This window comes from Oncorhynchus masou, chromosome 12 (genome assembly GCF_036934945.1).
Source record: "Oncorhynchus masou masou isolate Uvic2021 chromosome 12, UVic_Omas_1.1, whole genome shotgun sequence".
Lineage (NCBI taxonomy): Eukaryota > Metazoa > Chordata > Actinopteri > Salmoniformes > Salmonidae > Oncorhynchus > Oncorhynchus masou.
The window spans coordinates 57,329,198-57,354,301 of NC_088223.1; the positions used below are offsets into that span (position 1 = coordinate 57,329,198).

General features: G+C 40.3%; 1 protein-coding gene across 2 annotated transcripts; it reads left to right on the plus strand.

Moving 5' to 3' along the window:
- The first annotated feature begins 14,716 nt into the window (after nt 1–14,716).
- LOC135550482 (T-box transcription factor TBX2b-like) lies at nt 14,717–23,148 on the plus strand. Of its 2 annotated transcripts, none has more exons than XM_064981331.1 (7): nt 14,717–15,504; nt 16,242–16,509; nt 17,912–18,058; nt 19,120–19,196; nt 19,360–19,544; nt 20,473–21,074; nt 21,678–23,148. In XM_064981331.1, the coding sequence occupies exons 1-7, from the start codon at nt 15,143–15,145 to the stop codon at nt 22,113–22,115; spliced, it is 2,079 nt and encodes a 692-aa protein (XP_064837403.1). In that variant the 5' UTR covers nt 14,717–15,142; the 3' UTR covers nt 22,116–23,148. The 2 variants fall into 2 exon arrangements, with proteins under 2 accessions (XP_064837403.1, XP_064837404.1); XM_064981332.1 differs by having other exon boundaries at nt 19,372–19,544.
- Nucleotides 23,149–25,104: the final 1,956 nt, after the last annotated feature.

Consider the following 25,104-nt stretch of genomic DNA (forward strand, 5'->3'; position numbering starts at 1 on the left):
GAGCAGCTCCGGTGCTGCAGTTTGGAGTTCCGCCACCTCCATCTGCACTGCCATCTGAAAGCGTATTTTAATGACAATGACCCCTCCAGCCCCCTCCTCTGGAAGAGCTGTGTTGTTTTTCTCTGTTTGTTTTTCCCAGTGGCCTGGCAGCTGTGTGATGCCTCTGTGCTACTGGGGGGATCCCCAGCCCCACCCCGTCCGCTACCTCTGCCAAGGGGGGGGGCAACCACTGATGCCGCCATACACCACAGAAAGCTCAGGGATGATAATTGTCAAGGTTATTTAGCACAGGGGCAGACTCTTACTTTTAGTTCTAATGCCCCCCCCCCCCTTACAACAACATGACATTTGCAGTTTCACATGGCTACTTTCACATGTTGAGCTTAAATGTTGCATGTGAAACCATATTTTCAAATGTATTACATTTAGAGTTAACACCACCTTTTCACACACGGAGTATAACATGTTTTCACCTCACATGTAAATTGCAAGTTCCATTTGAAAAATATTAACATACTGTATGAAAATCGCATTTGCAATTTCACATGTAAGAAAACTCCATAGCAATCTCAGTAGCAATGTTTCCACATGTGGAATTGCAAATTCTGTAATGCCATTCTGTAAAAAGGTTAATTAACCAATCTGAGTAATAATCGTTCAAGTGAGTTAAAAATGATTTCTTATTTTTGAGCCATCCACTCCATTATTATCGTAGACCTCCGTGGTGTTGCATTGATGTTATGTATACTTAGCGCTACACTAGGGAGAGGCATTCGGAGTGTTACTGCTGCAGGCACGTGCCTCTTCTTCGTATATTGGTCCATGACCTTTGGAAGAAGCCCTGTGTATCCTTATTTTTATCCTGTTCTTTGGTTTGTACCATGGTTACGTTTTCAAAATCTAGCAATAACATGTTTAACTAAATTGTATTGAGTTTTCTGGTCATTTTGATGTATAATTTAATAGATTTGACTAAGTTAAAAACAAGTGCGATTTTCCCATTTGCATAAGTTTACCCAAGCAAAGTAGAAAGCTAGCTAACTCTTAGCCCGCTGACTCACATTTGTACGCAAGTCAATGTTACAAGTGTTTTGACTCTTAAATGGTTTTATTTTTTTCCGAAAGAGGGCTCATTGAGTGGTTTTGCATCTGTACATAGGAACCACACTAATGATATGTATTTTAAAGAGGTATCTAATGGTTGCATGCTAATTGCTAACCATTAGCTAACCGCTTGCAAACTGCCATCAATTTTGTCCTAGCAAGCTATTTTTAGCTTCCTTTATTGTTAGCTGTCCATTCTTTCTTTTTTGTTTGCTGAATGAATGTAAACAGATACTTTTCATCAGATTTGATTTTGGATTAGGGCTGTTAGAGTTCATCAATTAACTCAGGTTAACTTTTAGCAATTTTAGTGCACAGATTTCTTTTAATTGCAATTAACCACATTGTCTGAAAGCTTTGAAAATACACTGAAAACAGCTCAAATACATCATCTATACAGCTGAAAACAACAATGCGATGTCAAAACAGGTTGGCATTGAGATTAAAGAAAGAGTGCTTTATCAATTTACCAGATTTGGCTAACCATTACTTTGGACAAAATCAAGACATTAATATTCTTGTAATGCCTTTTATATAAAAGATCTTAAATTATAGCTCAATTTGAGCAAATTCAGAATTTGCGATTAATTGTGATTAATCACAGAAAATCCTGCAATTAACAATCAAATTTTAAAACGTTTGACAGCCTTTTTTTAATTGAACAGTCCATATGCTGAGATAAAGAGAAATTGATAATAAATATACATAGGAAGAGGAACCCAGTGTCAGCCCTCTTGGTCTAAATGATCAAGAAATTGGTTCTAATCCAGCCGGTTACAAAAGCACACGTGGAATTTAGAATATCACATGTGAAATGATGGGAAGCCATGTCTGAGTCATGTGGAAAATCCATGTAAAACTTCATACGGCCGAAAACCACGTGTCTGGATCATGTGAATTTTTGGTTTTCACATGTGACCTTTCACATGTGAAAAAGCCATTTGAATTTTCACACTTGTTTGAAAACCCCATGTCTGACTCATGGAAAAATCTAGTTGTTTATTGCGGGCCATTTTCACTTGATTTGTTCACACGTGTGTTCAGACATGTATCCGAAAGCCAAGGGATATTTAACACAGGATTTTTTCATGTTTGTTTTTTAAGGGCCCCTCTACTGGCTTTACAGCTAATGCTTTACAACAACTTTGGGTTTAAGGGCAAATACTATAGGCTAATAGTCGGCTGCACAGTAAGATTAACCAGAACACATGTAAACTATTTTAGGAAAACTGCCTGTCTGCAGTCTATTTATAGTATAGTCCTATTGTCAGAGTGTGATGTTAATGTTCAATTATGTTGCCTAATTATCTCTGGTCATCCTAAAATAGAATGACAAAGAACTTGGTTGTTATTATATCTGGCAGATGAGCAAAATGCAGGTTGGCAGGACCTTAGAGGTGTGTTTGTGTTTGGGCGAGGGGAGGGGAGGCTGACAGAGCGTAACACAGAGAGGGGTTCCTTCCTTAATAATGAGCCCTGATTGAATATCGCTCATCCCAGTTGGTTAGAGCAGCGTGGTGGCAGGCAGACAGGGCGGTGTTTGTATGTGTATGTGCGTGACCTGAGAGCCCTAACCAGAGGCAGCTGGGAGAGAGACCATGGTGGGATTACCGTTTGAACAACATAACAAATCAGACGGAATAAGTGTGGGACTGGTGTGGCTTTCTGCCTTGGTCTCTGGTCCCCAGCATGGCCTCTCTCCCCCCTAGTGTACACAGGCTGAAGAGGGTGAAATTGGACTGGGGTTGGACCGCTCCCTCTCCCCCGTTCCTGATGTTGAACACTGGCACAGAACGACTGATTAAGAGGCTCTTTGATTCTCTTTGATCCACATTTCGCCGCGAGTTCAATGTATCTCCATCAACGCAGGCCTTTGGTTCGCAGCAATATGTTCTGAATCAGTGGGTCGTCTGAGTGGCTGGCACTAAGACTGGAGATACATACACGTTCTCAAGTCACTTTCCTTAGGTTTCACTTCTTAGACTGATCAGCAGACTCTGTCTGGAATCCATCCTGACATCAGTGGCAAGAAACAAAGCCATTTTCTATAATGTGAAAGCAGGGTTTATATCCCTGAGCCAGAGCAGGCCTAAAGTGAGAAGAGAAAACTTAAGAGGATTACAGCTATTCACAGAAAAGCACTAAATCCACCCATATCTGAGAATTCTGGTGTGAAATAGTTTAGAAGTATTTTAAATTGTGACATTTTACACTTCACTGTGTTATAGACAACTGTTAACTCTTCATCTTCTGAAACATGCTAGATTAAAACCTACAGTTGAAGTCGTAACTTTACATACACTTAGGTTGGAGACATTAAAACTCATTTTTCAACCACTCCACAAATTTCTTGTTAACAAGAAACCCGGAAGCCAGCCACACCAATGTGCCGGAGGAAACACCGTGTACCTGGCAACCTTGGTTAGCGTGCACTGCGCCCGTCCTGCCACAGGAGTCGCTGGTGCGCGATGAGACAAGGACATCTCTACCGACCAAGTCCTCCCTAACCCGGACGCCGCTAGGCCAATTGTGCGTCGCCCCACGGACCTCACGGCCGCGGCCGGTTACGACAGAGCCTGGGCACGAACCCAGAGTCTCTGATGGCACAGCTGCCGCTGCAGTACAGCGTCCTTAACCACTGCGCCACCAGGGAGGCCTACATACACAAGTTGACTGTGCCTTTAAACAGCTTGGAAAATTCCAGAAAATTATGTAATGGCTTTAGAAGCTTCTGATAGGCTAATTGACATCATTTGAGTCAGGTGTACCTGTGGATGTATTTCAAGGCCTACCTTCAAACTCAGTGCCTCTTTCCTTGACATCATGGGAAAATCAAAAGAAATCAATCAAGTCCTCAGAAAAATAAATTGTAGACCTCCACAAGTGTGATTCATCCTTGGGAGCAATTTCCAAACGCATGAAGGTACCACGTTCATCTGTACAAACAAGTATAAACACCATGGGACCACGCAGCCGTAATACCGCTCAGGAAGGAGACGCGTTCTGTCTCCTAGAGATGAACGTACTTTGGTGCAAAAAGTGCAAATCAATCCCAGAACAACAGCAAAGGACCTTGTGAAGATGCTGGAGGAAACCAGTACAAAAGTATCTATATCCACCGTAAAACATACCTACAGTATATCGACATAACCTGAAAGGCTGCTCAGCAAGGAAGAAGCCACTGCTCCAAAACTGCCATTAAAAGCCAGACTATGGTTTGCAACTACACATGAGGACAAAGATCATATTTTTTGGAGAAATATCCTCTGGTCTGATGAAACAAAAATAGAACTGTTTGGCCATAATGACCATCGTTATGTTTGGAGGAAAAATGGGAAGGCTTGCAAGCCGAAGAACACCATCCCAACCGTAAAGCACAGGGGTGGTAGCATCATGTTGTGGGGGTGCTTTGCTGCAGGAGGGACTAGTGCACTTCACAAAATAGATGGCATCATGAGGTAGGATGACATATTATGTGGATATATTTAAGCAACATCTCAAGACATCAATCAGGAAGTTAATGCTTGGACGCAAATGGGTCTTCCAAATGATCAATGACCCCAAGCATACTTCCAAAGTTGTGGCAAAATGGCTTAAGGACAAGAAAGTCAAGGTATTGGAGTGGCCATCACAAAGCCCTGACCTCAATCCAAGAGAAAATGTGTGGGCAGAACTGAAAAAGCGTATGCGAGCAAGGAGGCCTACAATCCTGACTCAGTTACACCAGCTCTGTCAGGAGGAATGGACCAAAATTCACCCAACTTATTGTGGAAGCTTGTGGTAGGCTTCCCGAAAAGTTTGACCCAAGTGAAACAATTTAAAGGCAACGATACCAAATACTAATTGAGTGTATGTAAACTTCTCACCCACTGGGAATGTGATGAAAGAAATAAAAGATGAAAGAAATAATTCTCTCTACTCTTATTCTGACATTTCACATTCTTACAATAAAGCGGGGATCCTAATTGACCTAAAACAGGGAATTTTTACTTGGATTAAATGTCAGGAATTGTGAAAAACTGAGTTCAAATGTATTTGGCTGAGGTGTATGTAAACTTCCGACTTCAACTGTATATATATATCCTCCTGATGGATAATTAGTGTGGATTTGAGAGTTTAAGAGACATTGTTCGAATATGTCAAATTAGGAGATGATTAAAAATAAGAACACCACGCTTACTTACTGTATAGATACCACCACTAAAGTTCAAAAGCAACAGAGAAGTATTTCCTACCACCTTAGACTGGTCTGGCTACAGAAATAGGGACAACACACATGTGGATGCATTAAGATGCAGAAGAAAGCCTTAAGATCTTTGGTCGAGTTCATCAGCTGAAATCCTTTATAATAATAAGCCACACTCACATCCCTCTGGGAGCTGAAGCTCGGAGAATGGTACTGGAGCCTGGGCTTTGGCCGCGAAAGTGACATCATTATTGACTACTCCAGAAGTCTGCGCAACCTCTGGATGTATGGAGGTGTGTGTGTGTGTTCCTTCCAGTAGGAAGAATGGATTAGATTAAATGACATGTCATTAACAATCGAAAAATGAATTCCCTATCGTCGCAATGCGATATGCATGGGTATGAATCTATCCTGTATAATGAGAAGAGAACAACGTGTACCCAGTAAAAAATGTCTTGATAATGACTGTAAACCGATATTGTATGTACTTGCTTTGCCTTTGATCTCCTGGGAATAAAAGGGTCCTGCTGCAGAGATGCATCAGCACTGCAGTCTGGTTGCTCAGCCATAATTTAATCCTGAGCTCTTTCTCTTATTCCTGTTTATCACTGAGAGAGTCTACAGCCTTTAGACGTGATTTCTACTTTACAGTTTCGACCTCGGGATGACTTGCCTGGAGCCCTGTGTGACCTAACATTCTGCTGAATGTGTCCCAGGTGTGGACTGTGACCGGAGAGGTGAAAGCCGTACGCCGTCGCTCAGATTGATTGCCTCCTTCCTGCTCCAGCGCTCCTCTGATGTGCTGTTGACTGGGGCTGGGGTCGGGAGGGGCTGGGGGGTGTCAGGGACCATCCCGCATCAGCAGCAGGGAGTGAGAAGAAGCAGACCCTGTCATCATCCTGCCTCCCTTTATTTCAAACCCTACTGTACAATTTATGCACACCTGCCTGCCTGCCTACCTGCCTGCCTGCCTGCCTACTGGCCTGTCAGTGAGGAAATGTCACATATGTGGCTCTCTTTCCATCCTGAGAAAAACAAACAAACATCCTCACCTCCTCACCACTCATCTGCACCTCATGAAAGGGGAGAGGAGAGGTGCGATTAATGTCCTCCTATCGCTCCTTTCAGTCCTGACCTAACCTCCCCGGCCCGTACCCGTCTCATGGCTTTGATTACAAGTTATTACCGTCTGTATCTAGGGAGCCATTCGTCTTGTGTGGGACCACTGAGATCACTTCCTAGCTCAAGCCTTTCCTGTCATCCAACTCCCCTCCAGCTCACCAGTTCACTCTGTCTGCTCTCTCTACACTGGCTCGCCAGCCAGCTAACCCTTAGTGCAGCACAGGGACAGAATACAGACTGTCTGAATTGTTAAATTCAGTGAAGAAGAAAGGACAGACAGAGATATCAAAAGAGGAGAAAACAGGGATTTTGGTCGTCAATGCTAATGTTAACTGTTGGTGGCTGTAGATGAGTAAACAAAACCAAAGCGTGGATTGCAGCCTCTCACTGTCAATGAAAGGAAACATTTGAGTAATTTTGTCATTTGAGATAACTTTTAAAATGATGGGCAAATTGTTTCCAACATCTTTACACATATTTATGGGTCTGGAGATAATGCATTCTGTCTGACAGATACTCATAGTTCCTCTGTCCAGAGTTTTGACAAACACATAATGTTAACACACATAACCCTAACAACCTATAACACATCCCTCCAACAAGCTATGGAGAGTATGCCATTTTTGTCAATTGATCAGTCTCTGTGTCAGATGGTAAAGTTGTTATACCACTCCCACACGGGCCAATCCCTTACCTGACCCTGATGTGAACATTCCGCAGGGCAGTGTGGCAGTATTGATGTGGGGAGACGCTGACCTGTCAGGTTATTGCGTTCACCTTACAGTCCACAACACAGGAGACCAGCTAGCCTCCCCCTCGTGCTCTGCTAGGCCTTTGATCAGGAGAGAATCACTGAACCAAGACATGCCCACAAGATGACCAACCAACACAAAGTAAGGAAAACACTCTGCACCATCAAGAAAACAACAAAGTACCCCGCAAAATAGGTCACATCGATTGATACACTTTTTTTCTGTTATATGATTATTGCTTTACAAAATGGCAAATGAATAGTTAATGTAATGGCTGCTGTACTAAAGCAGAGGCATCAGTGGCATAATTTAGTCTGAACGCCATCACATGCGTTATGGTCAGATTGTTTTAATTATATATCATATGATAAATCCCACTTTGTTGACAATAACGAAGCATGCCAATAGTTGATGAAGGTTTCATGAACCATAATTAACTTGGAGATGCCCTTTAGCCTGGTCCAAAGGCAGCTTTATAGTGCTTACAGAAGCTCCTAGAATTACACCTAGCATGACACTTCCCTTAACAACCGCAATCACATGCAGTGTGGTAAAGAGGATGATGTTTTTGTGAGATGAATTGTGCATTCGTGGCACTTTCCGCCTGTTGTACGTCCATATGAACAGCATTATCGCAGCACCATTAGTTCTGTTTGGAGTCATGCATCTTTCATAAAAACTGAAACTGTGTCTAACCTCAGTGACAGTAACTCATCTGTGTTATATTCACTGGGCACTGATTTCGCATTCAATTCATCACAAATTGTTACGTGTACATGTCAGTCCATGTGATTTGGTTCAAGTGAGGATTGCATAATAATATTAAACGATAAGAGAGAATGTAATTTCTTCAGAGAAAAGGTTTGAGCCTGTTTTAAATGAGCCTTCGGGGGATTGCGGACATGTAACAGAGTACAGACAAAACAACTCATTAAGTGCTCTTTTGTAGCTGAAACATAATTCATATGGGAGGCAGGACAAGAGCGAACCATAGTGCTGAAGTGGTCTTTATTGAAGAAATGAAAAACAGATACAAAAACAAAGACATATCTTTTGAATCAGGACTCAGTCTGCACAGTGATTCACTGTCACACAGGTCTCTTAAAGCAGTGTCCTTGAGGAGTATTTTTTACCTTTATTTAACCAGGCAATTCAGTTAAGAACAAATTCTTATTTTCAATGACTGCCTAGGAACAGTGGGTTAACTGCCTGTTCAGTGGCAGAATGACAGATTTGTACCTTGTCAGCTCGGGGGTTTGCAACCTTCCGGTCACTAGTCCAACACTCTAACCACTAGGCTACCCTATAATAATGCAATAATATAATGTATATTTCTGGCATTACTTGACCCGTTTCGCTGACATCATCCCTCAGAGACAACAGCCTCAAAACAAATCCTCACTCTCTCCTGAAACTCCAACAACAATAGGGAATCATTGTCTTCACTCACCTGAATTTTTACTTTTACACCTGAGTTATTAGATAAGACATTTTGTAAAAAAAAAGGTTGTTGTTTACATAAAAAAAGGGAACGAATTCAGACACTGTATACATTTTCCTATTACCTTATTGAGTAGTGCTATAGGCACTTCAATGCTCTGTAAATATCGACTTGATATAGATTTGCAAGTATCTGGCTAGCAGTTCAGTTGAGAGACACTCATGGACAGGTAAAAGTAGCCATTCTATGCTATTTCATTTGGTTCATTATTCAAATTGTGGCTTTCATTAGAGATTGTCAGATGCCAAAAATGTATCTAAAATATGATATGTCAGATTTTCAGAATTTTTATTTTAGGGAGATGATGCAGAATTGAGAATTAGGAAAGCCGGATACCTAGTCAGTTGTACAACTGAATGCATTCAACTGAAACATGTCTTCCGCATTTAACCCACCCCCTCTGAATCAGAGAGGAGCCGGGAGCTGCCTTCATATAATAATATTTGTTTATAGTAGAATAATATATATTATTATATGTAACAAGTGTTTAATAAATAAACAACTTACAAAACAATATTTGTATTTATACTTTATAAGTAAGCTATTAAGAGTTCAGTGTAAAGATAAACCGCCAATTTATTCTTATTAAAAATAGAAGCCAGAGCACGTGGTATTCATTGTTATTCAACGTGTTTGATGAGAAATAAGCCTAATATTTAAACAAATATCAAAGTCATTCATATTGCAATAATAATATATATGTTAACTTTGAATCAACAGGCTACCTTCCTGTTCGATGTGTGCTGTCATCAAACAGATGAATGTATTCATTTACTTCGTTAATTCAGTTATTTTCAAATAAGCAACTTTACACCATGTGATGTAGTTTATATTAAATGTTGCTGATCGTCTGCACCTATCAGATTACTAGAACGGGTAAACCCAGTTACAGTAAACTGTTAAAATATATACATTTGGTGAGCTTATATACCATTACCACAAACTAGATTTGATTCGAAATATCCTTGTAGACTTTATTTTTGTCAATTATTCAAAAAACTAAAAACTGTGGTTTCTCCATAAATTCTCTGTGAACATAGCATTTAAATCATCCACCGTGGTAGGGCTTTTTAGGGTTCAAAGAAGCGAGTTCATATGAATTCCTCTAATCTTCCCAATAAAACCTGTTTTTGATCAACCAACCATTTCTTGCTTTCGATCGGCTCAGTGTTGCAGCAGCTGAGTAGAGTTTTCAATTAAAGAGTCAAAGTGTGTCCCTCCTTGTGAATATAAAATAAACTAATAGTTTGGTCAACTAATTTCAACTACATGGTGCACATAACTAAGTAGGTTAATGAACAAGATATAAACAGGCCCATAATTCCACACTATAGGTAATGATAAGGGAATGCAATCATTATAATGATGGCAATGGCAGCCACAAGGCAATGGGGTATAGCATGCTACAGTTTTGAAGAAACAAATGACTGTCTATTGTCACCTAAATTAAATGAATATACATACACGTTTAGTCTAAATATCACCTTTTGAGGGCGAAACATCGGGTTAGATAGACGTTTTTCAATCTTCTCAATTCCCGAAAGGGCCTTAATTTGGCGCCCCCACCTGTTACCTAAGTGAAAGATGCTCTTCAGAACTAGGCCTTAATTCCCTCGTCCCCGGATCCCAGCGGAGACAGTGTCCTACATTTACATTTACATTTAAGTCATTTAGCAGACGCTCTTATCCAGAGCGACTTACAAATTGGTGAATTCAGTTCAGTTTTGTCATACAACACAATGCCACAGATGTCTCAAGTTGAGGGAGTGTGCAATTGGCATTCTGACTGCAGAAATGTAATGTTAATTTCTCTACCATAAGCCACCTCCAATGCCATTTTAGAGAATTTGGCAGTACGTCCTACCGGCCTCACAACCGCAGGCCACGTGTAACCACGCCAGCCCAGGACCTCCACATCTGGCTTCTTGTCTGAGACCAGCCACCGGGACAGCTGATGAAACTGAGGAGTATTTATGTTTGTAATAATGCCCGTTTCTGGGGAAAAACGTATTCTGATTGGCTGGGCCTGGCTCCCAAATGGGTTGAAATCCAGAAGACATGTACGTAAAATGTCCTCGTGTAGACATGATAACCTAATGATACGTATTCTGCCAAGATCACCTTATGGAGTTTATGAGTGTGAGGTAAACTGAGCAGGTTAATTAGCTCATATTCCATTTCAAGTCTCCAGCTAAAATAGCATGTATTAATATGGACAAGGCCTTTGGTGTGTCCTATGTTGAACAACTTGTCCTGTATTGAATTGGCGCGGGTAGGGAACCAAACGGCAGTCCCACTGACTGGGGTCAATGAGATGAGACAACCACGACGAAGAGCAAATTGCTAAACCCCCAAACACTGACGTGATGCAAGGAGATTAAAGACAGATTTGAATGAATGAATGAATGACGCGAAGAGTGCAGTGAAGAGCAATGACCATGAGGAAGAGGGAAGAGGGGATTGGTTGAGTTTGTTGAGGCTTGGAGACGAGTTGCCTTGGCTATGTGACCGGGAAATATGAGGGACTCTGACAGGTCTTAAACGGACTGGCGCCAAGAACTCAGTCCTCAGGATAAATATAGCGGAGGATCAGTTGCAGAGAGAGAGAGAGAGAGAGAGAGAGATGGAAGGGAAATTATGAAAAGATTCAAAGGAAATGTAAAGCATATTTATAAGAGCATACATTATGTGAGGGGGCAAAGTGAACATGTTGTATGCGATCAGTTTTAAATAATTTGTGTTTTTTGCGGATATGCTCCCTCATATAGCCTAAAGTGTATAGCCCTATACCTTACGTGTGCTGGCTGGTACATGTATACTTTTTGGTAGGTTATAGGACTAGGCTATGTCGCTACTGATTTGTGCACCTAATTCTCGGTGTCACGTCCACAAATACAAATTGACCCATTGACTGCTCTCAACAGTATAAATGATTTAAATTGAAGTTAAAGTTCAAATCAACAGTTAAGTTAAATACAAAAGTCCAACTGTGCACTCAACAATGTAACTCATAGGCTAGCTACACCATCAACGAACCTATATATTTCGTAGACTTCTAAAACAAAGTCTAAAACAAATAAATTGAGCATAATGTCCGCCTTGGTTTATATAACTACTTGAATGACATATAGCCTACATGGGACCTCATTATCTGTCTCCATACGGGGTTAATCCTTTTGCAGTTCAACAGCTCAAAATATGGAGGAGAACTAGGCTAGTCTAGTTAATGTACAAAATGTGGTAGTGAAAAATAATAATAGCTGTTGTTTTCTGTTACTTTATTTCAGCAACTGCCGTCAGACTGTACACTAATTGTGCATTACCATTGCTCTAACACTGCCGTAACTATAATGTTGTGGGTCTGGGAATTGTAGACACAAGCAACCATTACTGGCCTCATGTGACAGAGTTATATGTAAGCCTGTAGGTGCGTGGACGTTAATCTTAACCAAACATGTTGTCCAATCATAATCAGTGTACAAAATAATAATAATAATAATAATATAAAACAAATGTTTTTCATGCGTTGTAGTTTTTCCTTCTGCAAATGACGCAATTTCCCAAACGTTTGAACCTGCCTGGTTGACAAATCATATTGCATTTTGTGAATAATGTGAAGTTATATTTCAAGGTTTAAGTAGGCTTGGTTTCTAAAACAAATGTTTGCCATATTTTTTTTATGCCTAATAAACAAACAATATAGACCCATATTCCAATAAAATGTGTGCACCTTCAACAGGCAAAGTAATGTATGAAAACAGGCATTCTGTATGCATTTCACTTTCCTAATTCTGCCTGACTAAGAATATACCATCGATTACATTTCAGACCTCACTATTTCTCTGTTAATTTTGGTTTTACAACTAACGCAATGTTGCACATGAGAATGCCGTAAGTCTGCAGGCCAGTCTAGTGATTTTTGATAGTCGTATAAGATTGTGTCATACTAAATTAACTCCAAGAAACACATTTCAAAAATCTCAATGGACTCATCCATTCACCCTTATCGACACCTACTGTGTATAGGCCTACTTTCCATATCCCACTTCTTCTGCCCTAATCATTTGACCGATCTGTAAATGTAATTTGTACACAGTCATTATCTCTGCAAAGTAATTGTCACCTAGTCACTAAAAAAGTAAAAACAACTTTTAGTAGACTAATATTTTCTTGGTGAATGTATGTTTTAAAAATAAGATAATCTTATAATTTTCTTCAATGCAAACAAGTGACAATTAGTTCAAAAGTAGATACTCTCAGATCAACAATTTTATACCAAAATATAAAGTAGGCTCTAAACTGAAAAGATATTGCATTAGCGTTTATGAGAATTCTTATTAGGTCTCACCATTATGACAGAGGTCCGGTGTAGTCAGCAGAATTTTGAATGAGTTTTAAGCTTGGGTTGAGTCTGGGAACTTAGTATCCACGTTATCGCGCACTAAACCTGCAACTGCACCTGCACCTCTTCCGTCATTCATTAAAATTCTGTATTCGAATCAATAATTATAACTAAACTACCGCATATATGTGGCTAGTGCAGGAAATCCGAAGTTGGAGATCTATCATGGGCTACAGCCTTGGATGGAATGTAGAGGGGATTGGAGCACGCTGTTTGAAGATTTGGGCGTAAATATGAAGTGACAGGAGAGGGTTCTTATTGTGGGACGCCAGCAGACTGGCGCCAAGAGCTCCTTAACAAACGTAGTCCCACTTAATCAATGATCTGCGAATGGACTTCTTAAAGGTATACACAATGGTATTTGGAGAAAGTTATATCGCTACACGGGAAACACACACAGCGATAGTATGTGAAGTTTGACAAAATCGCCCGTTTCCATCTTGCATAACGCACTGTCTGAGGAGCAGTAACCTACTTGCGATTCCCTACAAATCGTCTAACATAGCCTACCACTCACTGTCTATTCATAAACTCTTGCCGGTTTAAATGATATGATATGCCGTTGCTTCGAATAGTCAATTGTGTTTGTGTCAATGTAGGCTATGGTAAAGAACTTCGTGAATTGCTGAAAAAGTAGTGTAGCCCATAATAGGCTACTTCCGTAGATTCGTTATAATAATAACAACTTTTTTTAAAGTATCCTTATCTTAAATGTGTCTGTTTCGAGGATGTAGGCATTTCCGTTCGATTGAATTACTCCTGATAACTCCTCAAAGATATAACCCTCTTCGCCCCAGCTCGGTTTTAACTGGATATATCTCTCCAAGACAGCAAGCTCTCACCGCTTCAAATCGCTCCTTTTCTGTGCTTCGATATAGGCTATGAATCCATGAAACAAATGTGTTTATTTGTAAGTTGTAAGCAACATGTAGTTGCTGCTAAATAATCAATGTGTTGCTAGTGAAAGGCACATATCAATAGCATAGTTATAAATATGCTGTTTATGAATATTAATATAGCCTATTACAACGTTATAAAAGTGCAACAGCGCATCAAAACACGCCATAAAGTAGGCTCAATAGTCTACTTTTTAAAACACAACCCAATTGTAGGCCAGGTAGCAAAGCATTGTAGTAGCCTAGCAGCCGTCTGTTAACCAGCCAGCGCAGACATTCGCTTCGATGCAAAATGTTTTTTAGGGATAGTTGCTGTTGTTTTATTTTAAAACTCATTCATTAGTAGCCCACTGAATGCCATGTTTTCAAATCAGGTTTTACTGACCGAATAGTTTCAACCCAGTCGAGATTTGAGATAGGATGTATAGGCTATAGGCTAGTACCCCCACGGTGTGAAAGCTTCACGAAACGACTAGGCAGTCGGAGGATCCGTCCTCTTCACCGGCCGTGCAGCAAAAGCCAGCCCTGGTGCTCGATTCGAAGTTTGGGGGAGGGATTTCCAGATCTTTACTATGTCATTGGTTAATATTTTATTCTGTTGACATGTTTTCTTACTGCTAATGCTTCCGACACCTTTTAGCCCCCACCCCCCCTTACGGATCTTGGCCGAAGCTGTCAAAACCACGCCTATAGAGCTCCACAATTGGTCCGGAAAGCGTAAAATCGGCAATCAAGTGGGCTTGGTTCATTAGTGTCGGGATCCGGGGAGGAGAGACATGTTAGACAGTCACTATACCACGGTGGTCAGAGCAAGACCTCTCAATTCGAACTCCCTATCCGAGTAAAGACAGATTTTCTTTTTCCGAAAGTTACTTGGGTGAATAAGAAGCGAAGCCCAGCTCTACTCTCGAGGTGTCGATGCCGTCTCTTCGACGGATATTACCACGGTGCTGTGTGGGAACCGAGCATCAGGAGTAGCAGTACACTAATTTCTTCCCTCGGTCTGTTAGAGACGTCTGGGACGCATTCGCTCTTGGTTGAGCACGCGAAACTACTTTTATATTTCTGCTCGATTTACGAAGACATCTGTCTTTTGGATACACACACCAATAGGCTACGTCTACTGAGGGTGGACATAAATAGCGAATAATCATTCTATATCAATTTTTGAATGCACCGATGAGAGATCCAGTTTACACAGGGACTGCCATGGCTTATCACCCTTTCCACGCTCACCGGCCGACCGACTTTCCCATGTCAGCCTTCCTTGCAGCTGCACAGCCTTCCTTTTTCCCTGGACTGACGTTGTCTCACGGCGCCCTCACCAAACCTCTATCAGGCCATGCGTTATCTGGAGCCGCGGAAGCGGGACTCCACGCGGCGTTGGGTCATCACCATCAAGCGGCTCACCTCCGCTCCCTCAAGAGCTTGGAGCCGGAGGAAGAGGTGGAGGACGACCCCAAAGTCAACCTGGAGGCCAAGGATTTATGGGACCAATTTCACAAAATAGGAACCGAGATGGTTATTACGAAATCTGGAAGGTAAAGACATGCTTCCGTTGAGTTAGGCTACTGTTATGCGTGCATATTATAGGCAATGTTATGTGCAGTGATGAGTAAGTTTATTTGATTAGGAAATGGTTATAAATGAATCACTCATAGTGATAGTCATACTTGGTCAAGTAATAGTAATCCAGAAGGCGGTTTCGCTGGTGCTGCCAAAAGCTTTCAAATATTTATGAGAGTTTTGCAGGTTCCTAGGCTACTGCATTAGTAGCCAACTATTGTCTCCAAAAAGCACAGATCTATATTTACATTGCACCCCTAATTATCGAAATATAACTGTTTATGAAAGTGTGGTTATTGAGTGATTTAGGATAAGCATAGGCTACTGTTCACACATTATAGGGATAGGCCTAACACGAGAATAACAAACGAATGAGCAAATTAAATCAATTAAACAATGCATGCATGTGTCGAAACAAGTGTGTTTGAAGATGAATATAGTAAGTTGGACTATGTAGGCGAACTTTAGTGCTGAATTCCAAGGCGTGCCCGTAGACATCTTGGTATAGCCAACACCCCCTCGGTTTTGGCAGTACTTTGGATAACCTTTATTTTCTTCTCAAAGAAACCATTAGAAATATCATGTGTTTACAGTTAGGTATAGTACAATCAACGTGCATAAAATCCAAATATTGTTATTTTTCGAATGCCATGGTTTTAAGCCAGATGATTGAAAGGCCCAGTGGGTTCAATATTGTTTTATTCTATTGCAGGAGGATGTTTCCCCCATTCAAAGTTCGTGTCAATGGGCTTGATAAGAAAGCCAAGTATATCCTCCTTATGGATATAGTTTCTGCAGACGACTGCCGCTACAAGTTCCACAACTCGCGTTGGATGGTAGCTGGGAAAGCCGACCCGGAGATGCCCAAACGAATGTACATCCATCCGGACAGCCCTGCCACAGGGGAGCAGTGGATGGCGAAGCCTGTTGCATTTCATAAACTCAAGTTGACTAATAATATCTCCGACAAGCATGGATTTGTACGTCATTTCTTGATTTAATTTGATGATGCTTCGATTAAAGATGAATTTGCCTTTTGTGTAAAACTAACCCGGACTATTGACAAGGGTTCAATGCCGATATTGAGGATATTCCTGCTATTTTGTAGACGCACATAACACAGGTTTTTGGATTCAATGTAGAGCCTAGACCTAATTTAATTATGGTACATATTATTATGAGGTCAATAGTAGGCCTAGAATAATCTATATTTGTAATGTTTTTGAAGGCTATAACATCAGTTGATAAATGATTGAACCTTTATTCATAACCAATAACAATGCAAAATGATGCATTAGAAAATCACAAAAATATTGATAGGACAACAGTAACCCACCATGCATCTCCAAAATAGTTTTAAGGCTCAACAACAGTGGTTCAGATTTGATTTATTGTCTTTAAAAATATTTAATTCGTGGTATATTTCGGTGCGGAGCAGAGTGACAAAGTTTGCAGTTAAGTCAAGTAGCTAGAACCAGGTCAAAGACATAGGGCAGAATTTATCTCTCTTGAATTGATTACGGTAATGTTTCCTTTCAGTGAAATTTGGATAAAAATATTGCAAGTGGGGCGCTTTGAAATGGTAGCAGATACAGGTAGCAATAACAACTAAGTAGCCCAAATACTTCCCAAAAGACTACTGTCTACGTCGCTGTAATAGGGCAGTATTTTGAATAGGATTTCAATACGGATTTGATTTTATGGTATTTTTGATAAACAGTAATTCAGTTATTGTTGCTTGCTCTTTCCGATGTTTTTTTTGCGTGTCTAATGCAGGTTAGGACAAATCAAAGTAGGCAAAGCGTTACAATAGCTGTTTATTTCATTACCATGTTCAGCCTACATAACCTACGCAATTATGAAGCCTTTGAAACATTTTCAAAGTTGTTGCAAATCCTTCATAGGTTAATATTAATTGACAAGTGCAGTAAAACATTTGAGAAAAGTTGCTATAAATGCATAATCCCACGTAACGGGTTTATATAGGCCTATACATGTAATAAGGCTAATGATAAGGCATAATCAGAATCATTAGTTCCACATTAGAACCTGGATGTCAGGGGCTGTGCCCCAATGCAGAACATTCGGTCAGTCTGCATTGTCAGCATAAACACTCGAAATAGTACACCAACCTTTGTAGTAGGCCTACATTTGTTATATTTTACTGTAGAGGAAATCACCGCCCTATACAAATAAATAGTGCATTATTAAGACAGTGTGTGTTTCGGTGGAATGCATAAATTCCCTGCAATAACACAAGAAATACAAGTGCCAACAAATCAACGAAGTCATCATTGTTATTGTCCTCGTCATCTCAGTTCAAACCAAAACGTGTATCGGCATGATCACCTTAACATATTTTCTGTTTCTTTGCATTCTCAGACTATCCTGAATTCGATGCATAAATACCAGCCCAGATTTCATATAGTGAGGGCCAACGACATTCTGAAGCTCCCTTACAGCACCTTCCGGACATATGTTTTTCCAGAGACAGATTTTATCGCTGTCACTGCATATCAGAATGACAAGGTAAGCTTTACCAGAAGATAATATGCGAAACGTCTATGTTAATTGTTGGAATATTGAATATTGACTGCTGGATGTGTAAACACTGTTGTGTATTCAAAACTAGACCTGTCCTATTTATGTTTGAGTTTTTATAAACTTATGGTGTGTGTGTGTGTGTGTGTGTGTGTGTGTGTGTGTGTGTGTGTGTGTGTGTGTGTGTGTGTGTGTGTGTGTGTGTGTGTGTGTGTGTGTGTGTGTGTGTGTGTGTGTGTGTGTGTAACACACACACACACAAACACATATATGCTGATAGTTGAACCTGAGGTGTCAGTTAACTTGCATGTAGAATGTTTTAGTCTCAATAACTTATTTTATATGTTGGCTATAGCAACCCCTCCCTGTTGATGTTAATTGGACTACATGTTGAAGGCCTAGTGGGCTTGTTGGTATCATTAAATGTATGGTACAGAGTCACAATCGATTAGGCACTTATCCTCACTATGTCTTTGGGCTACTGCATGGAGACACCAACACAGTTCTGAACAATCAAAGCATGCAATCCACTAACGCAAAGCATGAACACACACAGCTTCTAAAAACTCAAAAGGACAGACGAAAATGAATACATGAACGAATAGTATTGTTCCTAAATAAACAAGGCCGTGTATGTGTGCAATTAAAGTTTTAAAACTAGCTTGCAATAAAAAGTAGCATTCGGTCTCTGAGAAAATGACATCAGCGTATGCTAATCGAAATGTTTAGGTATAGTACTTTCCTTTAAGAAGAAGAATGAATCATTGAGAAGCTTTAGTAACTACACTTCATCAACAGACATGCTTGTCTTGCCTCTAGAGCGCAGGAGATAACAAGCACAGCAGTCCCCAGCACCAAAACATTGCTATTGTTACAAATATTATTCCATCAATAATGCTTATTGATGAATCATTTTGCTTATCATTGGCATAATTATTATTATTTGTATTCTAGTTATTAGTGGTAGGCCAAGAATAGTACATTTGAAATACATTTCAGTCTTTTCAGGATCCCATTGTTGATGCCATGCACTCTCGTTTTCTCTACAGATCACACAACTCAAAATTGATCACAACCCATTTGCTAAAGGGTTCAGAGACACGGGAAATGGACGACGGGAGAAGAGGTATATTATTTTATTCGTTATTGAAAAAACAAAAAGATTAACCTGAAAATATGAACATAAATTGAAAATAATTGTCCCATTTGGGATAAACAACAATAATTTGCAGACCAAGAATTATTGTCTAGTGATTTGATCAAAATACAGATGCATTAACTAATCTCAGTCCGGTCTGCAGGAAGCAGTTAACCCTTCCATCGCTGAGCATGTATGAGGACCGGGACCTTAAAGGGGACGGGGACTGTGCCGACTCAGATGACTCCTCCTTTGAACAAACCACCGGAGGGGACTCGGTTCATTCTCCACTGGGACATGTAACTAGTCCACTGAGGTTCAACCGAACCAGTCGAGGTAAGACTGCTCATAAAGCATTGTTTACATTACTTTTCGTGTCCACCAAATTGGTCATTTTGAAGATGCCAGTAATTAAGAAATTATAAACACAAATGGGAACAAACCTTAAGGTTGTTATTATGTGTCATTAACCTGAGGATAATTGGGTGGTTTACAATTGGATAAGAGAGAAAAAATAATATTTGTAGGAGAAAAGAAAAAAACGCGAGAAAGTGGGTAAATTTGTGATTGCTATGTGCTCAGTTGTGACATTAGTTTAGAGTTAAGTAGAATGTATAAACGTGTGGTACAACATAAAATAATATTAAATAAATTAAAAGGAGAAATAATAGCAGACAAAATGATTTCTTTACCCACAGTATACTAATTTACGTATCAATATCTCTGTAGAACATGAAAGCTAGGCTTCATGCATCAGTGTAACGTGATCCAATGCGCCATCTACTGACAGGTCCATACACATTCAGCCCCTTGATTACTGTAGTATGGTTTTCAGATCATTATTCGATAGTTATGCATTCGATTATCAACCAAGCACCAAACGAAGGCCTCTAGTTCAACTGCGGAAGCTTTATAGGACGACTTTAAAACAAAATGTATGCCAATCTTACCAGCGAACCAAACGTTTTTACGAGCAGAAGGGAAGTGGTTCGGAAATTAATGTTAACACTATATCACGACGCCTTCCTTCAAATAATATATAAAGTAATGCCACGCATGTGCTGGTTGTGATATTAAATGGTTTTAGCATACTGGAAGCTATACATAGGCTAGACCTACACATCATAGCCTCTAGTTATTTTTGCTTTATTTGTGCTATAGGCTAACTTAAAGCCTTTAAGTTAGACTTGAGAATTTTTAAATACATTCTAGTATAGTGTATTATAAAATGTAGATCGTTTAATGGAAGTTTGATGTTTTACAGACGACAAGAACTGCACTGACAGTGATCTGGAGCTTGACCCACAAGAGGAGCGCTCCATCCCAGCCAGCAGCCCCGGGCCTGAACCAACTTCTCCTCTCAGCCCTAAAGGCGATAACAGAGTGAGGGATAGGATTCTTTTGGAAAAAAAGAGCGAACACCTGGATTCAAGGAAAGAGAGCGACTCTGTGTTCAGTATTCGAAATCTTGAAAAGGACAAGTTAGATCATAAGCACCGCCAAGAGACGGAACCTACAAAGAACAACACGGATAGTGGGGGCATCAGTGGGGTGAAAGATGGGTTTTCTCCTTTGATGGTACAGACGGAGAGCCCATCACACTTTAGTGCGAGTCACCTGCAGAGTCTGGCATTTTCTGGTTTGCACAGTCAACAGTTCTTTAACCCTTTGAATACGGGACAAATGTTGTTCCACCCCGGACAGTTTGCGATGGCACCAGGGGCATTCTCCACCATGGGTATGGGGCATCTGTTGACATCTGTTTCTGGAGCGAATGGCCTGGAAAACGGAAGCCTTTCCTCTCAAAGCGCGGGCTGTCATAGTCACTTCCCGTTCCACCTGTCACAGCACATGCTAGCATCTCAGGTAAAAAGTTAATTTCTACTCTAACTAATTTCAACAGACAAGCATGCATGACAGCAGCAATGCATGCCGGCCTAATAATAATAATGTCTTCCCAACAACGAATTACACCACAATAGATATAGCTGAGGAACACTTCATATTTCTATGAGTTTTCCTGCACAAACTTCTGCAATTGAAGTGTATTTTTAGCATCACCTTCAATTGCATTCATAATAATTAATTTCAGTATATTTAATGTAGATGTATGACTTTATGGAGAATGAATAAAGCCGCCTATATTGGGTTATTCCAAACAAAATTGGGACTTTGTGGATGCCTTTTTTTTGATTGGATTGAGAACATAATAATATGCTTTTTAAAATTATGGATAGACATAGGGCTACTTTTGTAATGGTAGTAGATTAAATTATTTTTAATAGCCTGTAGGCTACAGTTGTCGATGAAACAGCGACAGAGAGACAAAAAATGTAACTCTAAAAGGTTTTCAGGGTAAATGGTTCAACAAAAAAACATCCATGCACATCGAAGAAGTATGACCGGCCTGGAACTCTGTCTTTGTAGCATTTGTGCATGTATAATAACGCCATCATTTTTTGAACACAGGGAATTTCGATGCCACCTTTTGGAGGACTGTTCCCGTATCCATACACCTACATGGCAGCTGCAGCAGCTGCTGCGGCCTCGGCCCTCCCCTCCTGCACCGCAGCCTCCTCATTGGGCAGAAACCCTTTCCTCACCACCTCCCGACCACGGCTGCGATTCAACCCTTATCAGATACCCACATCTATTCCTTCAAGCACAAACCTGCTCACCACAGGGCAGCCGGGCAGCATCAACGCACCATCCGACCTGTCCAAATCAGGCAGCAGAGAAACAAGTCCTGTATCTGAGCACCACAGCCACAAAGTGGCCAGCCAGAGGACGGCATCCCCCAAAACATCTAAGAAGGATTCCACTAACGAACTGCAAAATATACAGAGGCTGGTCAGAGGACTGGAACAACCCAGAGAAATGTCTCCTGCCATTGACGCTCCAAAGTGACCAAAACCACCTGTTAATTCAAGGTATATTTGACACGATTCTGTCGGGCTATATACACAGTTGTTCTGAGAGTGAGATGGATGGATATGGGCTGACGAGGTGAATTCATCAAATTACATACTATTGGTGATATAGATTCATTTTTTACGTCAGTGTAGGATTGCTGCATGTGTATGGAGAGCATCTCGGCTCCTGAAGGAGGAACGGAGGATGAACAGAGGATGTTGGGGCTGTTCGCTAGGCTATTGATAAGGATAAAGCTACACCCCAAAAATACATTACAATAGATTTCAAAAGGGATGGAACGGAGACACAGTTAAACTGGTTTCTGAAGCTGTTTTGGAAAGACATTTGTAACTCACAACATGAAACATTAATCTGATTGAATTATTTATGTTTCCAAGAAAATGAATTCTGTAAATATAAGGATAAAATAATACGCAACTTGTTATTAATTTATTCAAATCTGTACATTGGCGTGTATATACTACTTAGATTTCAACTTGTTGCATTTATAATTTCCCCTTTTACATGGAAATATATTGTACATGAACACTATTTAGCGTTTGTTGTTAACCGAATGAGTTTCAAATGTTTGTGATGCATTGCTGTTTATCCCCGCCAGTGAGATGAAATACGAAGGAAATGCGTGCCACCTGCATACCCTTTCCGGTCCATGCTATCCGGGATCCTTGGGACGTCCCTACCCCATTGAATGTGCATTTTAAAATGGTTAAGGGAAGGATTAGGGTAAGGGTTAAGGTAAGAGTTTGGGTTAAGGTTAGGGTATGGGTTAAGGTTAGGGTATGGGTTAAGGTAAGAGTTTGGGTTAAGGTTAGGGTATGGGTTAAGGTTAGGGTATGGGTTAAGGTTAGGGTATGGGTTAAGGTAAGAGTTTGGGTTAAGGTTAGGGTATGGGTTAAGGTTAGGGTATGGGTTAAGGTAAGAGTTTGGGTTAAGGTTAGGGTATGGGTTAAGGTTAGGGTATGGGTTAAGGTTAGGGTATGGGTTAAGGTAAGAGTTTGGGTTAAGGTTAGGGTATGGGTTAAGGTTAGGGTATGGGTTAAGGTTAGGGTATGGGTTAAGGTAAGAGTTTGGGTTTGGGTTAAGGTTAAGGGGTATGGGTTAAGGTTAGGGTATGGGTTAAGGTAAGAGTTTGGGTTAAGGTTAGGGTATGGGTTAAGGTTAGGGTATGGGTTAAGGTTAGGGTATGGGTTAAGGTTAGGGTATGGGTTAAGGTTATGGGTTAAGGGGTTAGGGTATGGGTTAAGGTTAGGGTATGGGTTAATGGGTTAGGTAGAGTTTGGGTTAAGGTTTATGGGTTAAGGTTAGGGTATGGGTTAAGGTTAGGGTATGGGTTAAGGTTAGGGTATGGGTTAAGGTTAGGGTATGGGTTAAGGTTAGGGTATGGGTTAAGGTTAGGGTATGGGTTAAGGTTAGGGTATGGGTTAAGGTTAGGGTATGGGTTAAGGTTAGGGTATGGGTTAAGGTTTATGGGTTAGGTAAGAGTTTGGGTTAAGGTTAGGGTATGGGTTAAGGTTTATGGGTTAAGGTTAGGGTATGGGTTAAGGTAAGAGTTTGGGTTAAGGTTAGGGTATGGGTTAAGGTTAGGGTATGGGTTAAGGTAAGAGTTTGGGTTAAGGTTAGGGTATGGGTTAAGGTTAGGGTATGGGTTAAGGTTAGGGTATGGGTTAAGGTTAGGGTATGGGTTAAGGTTAGGGTATGGGTTAAGGTTAGGGTATGGGTTAAGGTAAGAGTTTGGGTTAAGGTTAGGGTATGGGTTAAGGTTAGGGTATGGGTTAAGGTTAGGGTATGGGTTAAGGTTAGGGTATGGGTTAAGGTTAGTGTTAGGGACATCCCAAGGATTTCGGATGCTGTTGATGAAACATTGTTTTGCGATACAATGCGCAGCACTGTGCATTTGGCAGGGAAAACTCAGGTTTCTTTTTCTCCAGCACTGAAGACTACCTCGTCAGAGGTAGCTCAATTGGTATCTTTTATGCTGGTTTATTCGGGTAAATTCATATGCATTAATATGCTTTTGTTGAGCTCCTCACACTTTAAATAAAAATGAATGTGTCATTCAGGTGATGTTTTGTATCAGTTACTTCATTGTCTACGTTTATTGATAAGCTTGCCTTGTGAAGTACATGTTTGGGAATTAGATTAAAGGCTTGACAAAAAGAACAACGTAATGCCTTACAGGCTTTATTCCTTGATAATAAGAGCAAATATTATTTTTCTTGCAACAGTTTATGCATGTTCAATAGTGTTGACACCTATAGCTTTAACGTCAAAGCAAACTTTTGACAAACTATGGAGTTTAGGTGGGTTATAACAGGCCTAAGAGTGCAATTAGTTCGTTTAAACAATATTTTTACTTTTTGAAATAATTCAAAATATATGTATATTTTATTCTTTCAAACTTCCTTTAATTGCCAATATGTCCCTGTATGTTTAACAGAGGTTCAAACCAAGCCTAGGTTTCAGTTGGTTTGACATGACAAGTTTGACCAAAATCAAATTTGTAATCCGTAATTACTATAAAGAAAAAGTATACCTTTTAACGTTATTTCTTTAATATTGTGATGGGTGTATCGAATCAATAACACATCTTAAAATGTATCATAATATTCAATATGACCTACCAATAATATTTTCTGGAACCTTTTGTTGAAACCCAACATTGCAAAAAATAAATTGTGTTCCGCCCCCTGCCGTCGTTGATTAAATAGTACACCCTCAGCATCAAAATAACTGAGGTCTTTACAAATGTATGGCTAAATAGTGAAATCCAATAGCTCTTAAAAACGAGTATATCATAGGCCTATGTATCCAGCCTGGTCTCGTCTACACCTGAGTCCAGACTGATCTGTCAGTACATTATTTTATTTTTTATCTCACATTTTAATTCTAGCCGAGCTCAATGTTAGCCTACACTACAAAAACATTGTTGGATACGAAATGTTATCACAAAATCACATAAATA

What these genes read in the sequence shown, in the direction of transcription:
- LOC135550482 (XM_064981331.1), top strand. Translation starts at nt 15,143, where the DNA reads ATGAGAGATCCAGTTTACACAGGGACTGCCATGGCTTATCACCCTTTC. An exon ending in TCTCCGACAAGCATGGATTT is followed by an intron (nt 16,510 to 17,911) that starts GTACGTCATTTC and finishes TTGCATTCTCAG; the next exon opens with ACTATCCTGAATTCGATGCA. An exon ending in AGCACATGCTAGCATCTCAG is followed by an intron (nt 21,075 to 21,677) that starts GTAAAAAGTTAA and finishes TTTTGAACACAG; the next exon opens with GGAATTTCGATGCCACCTTT.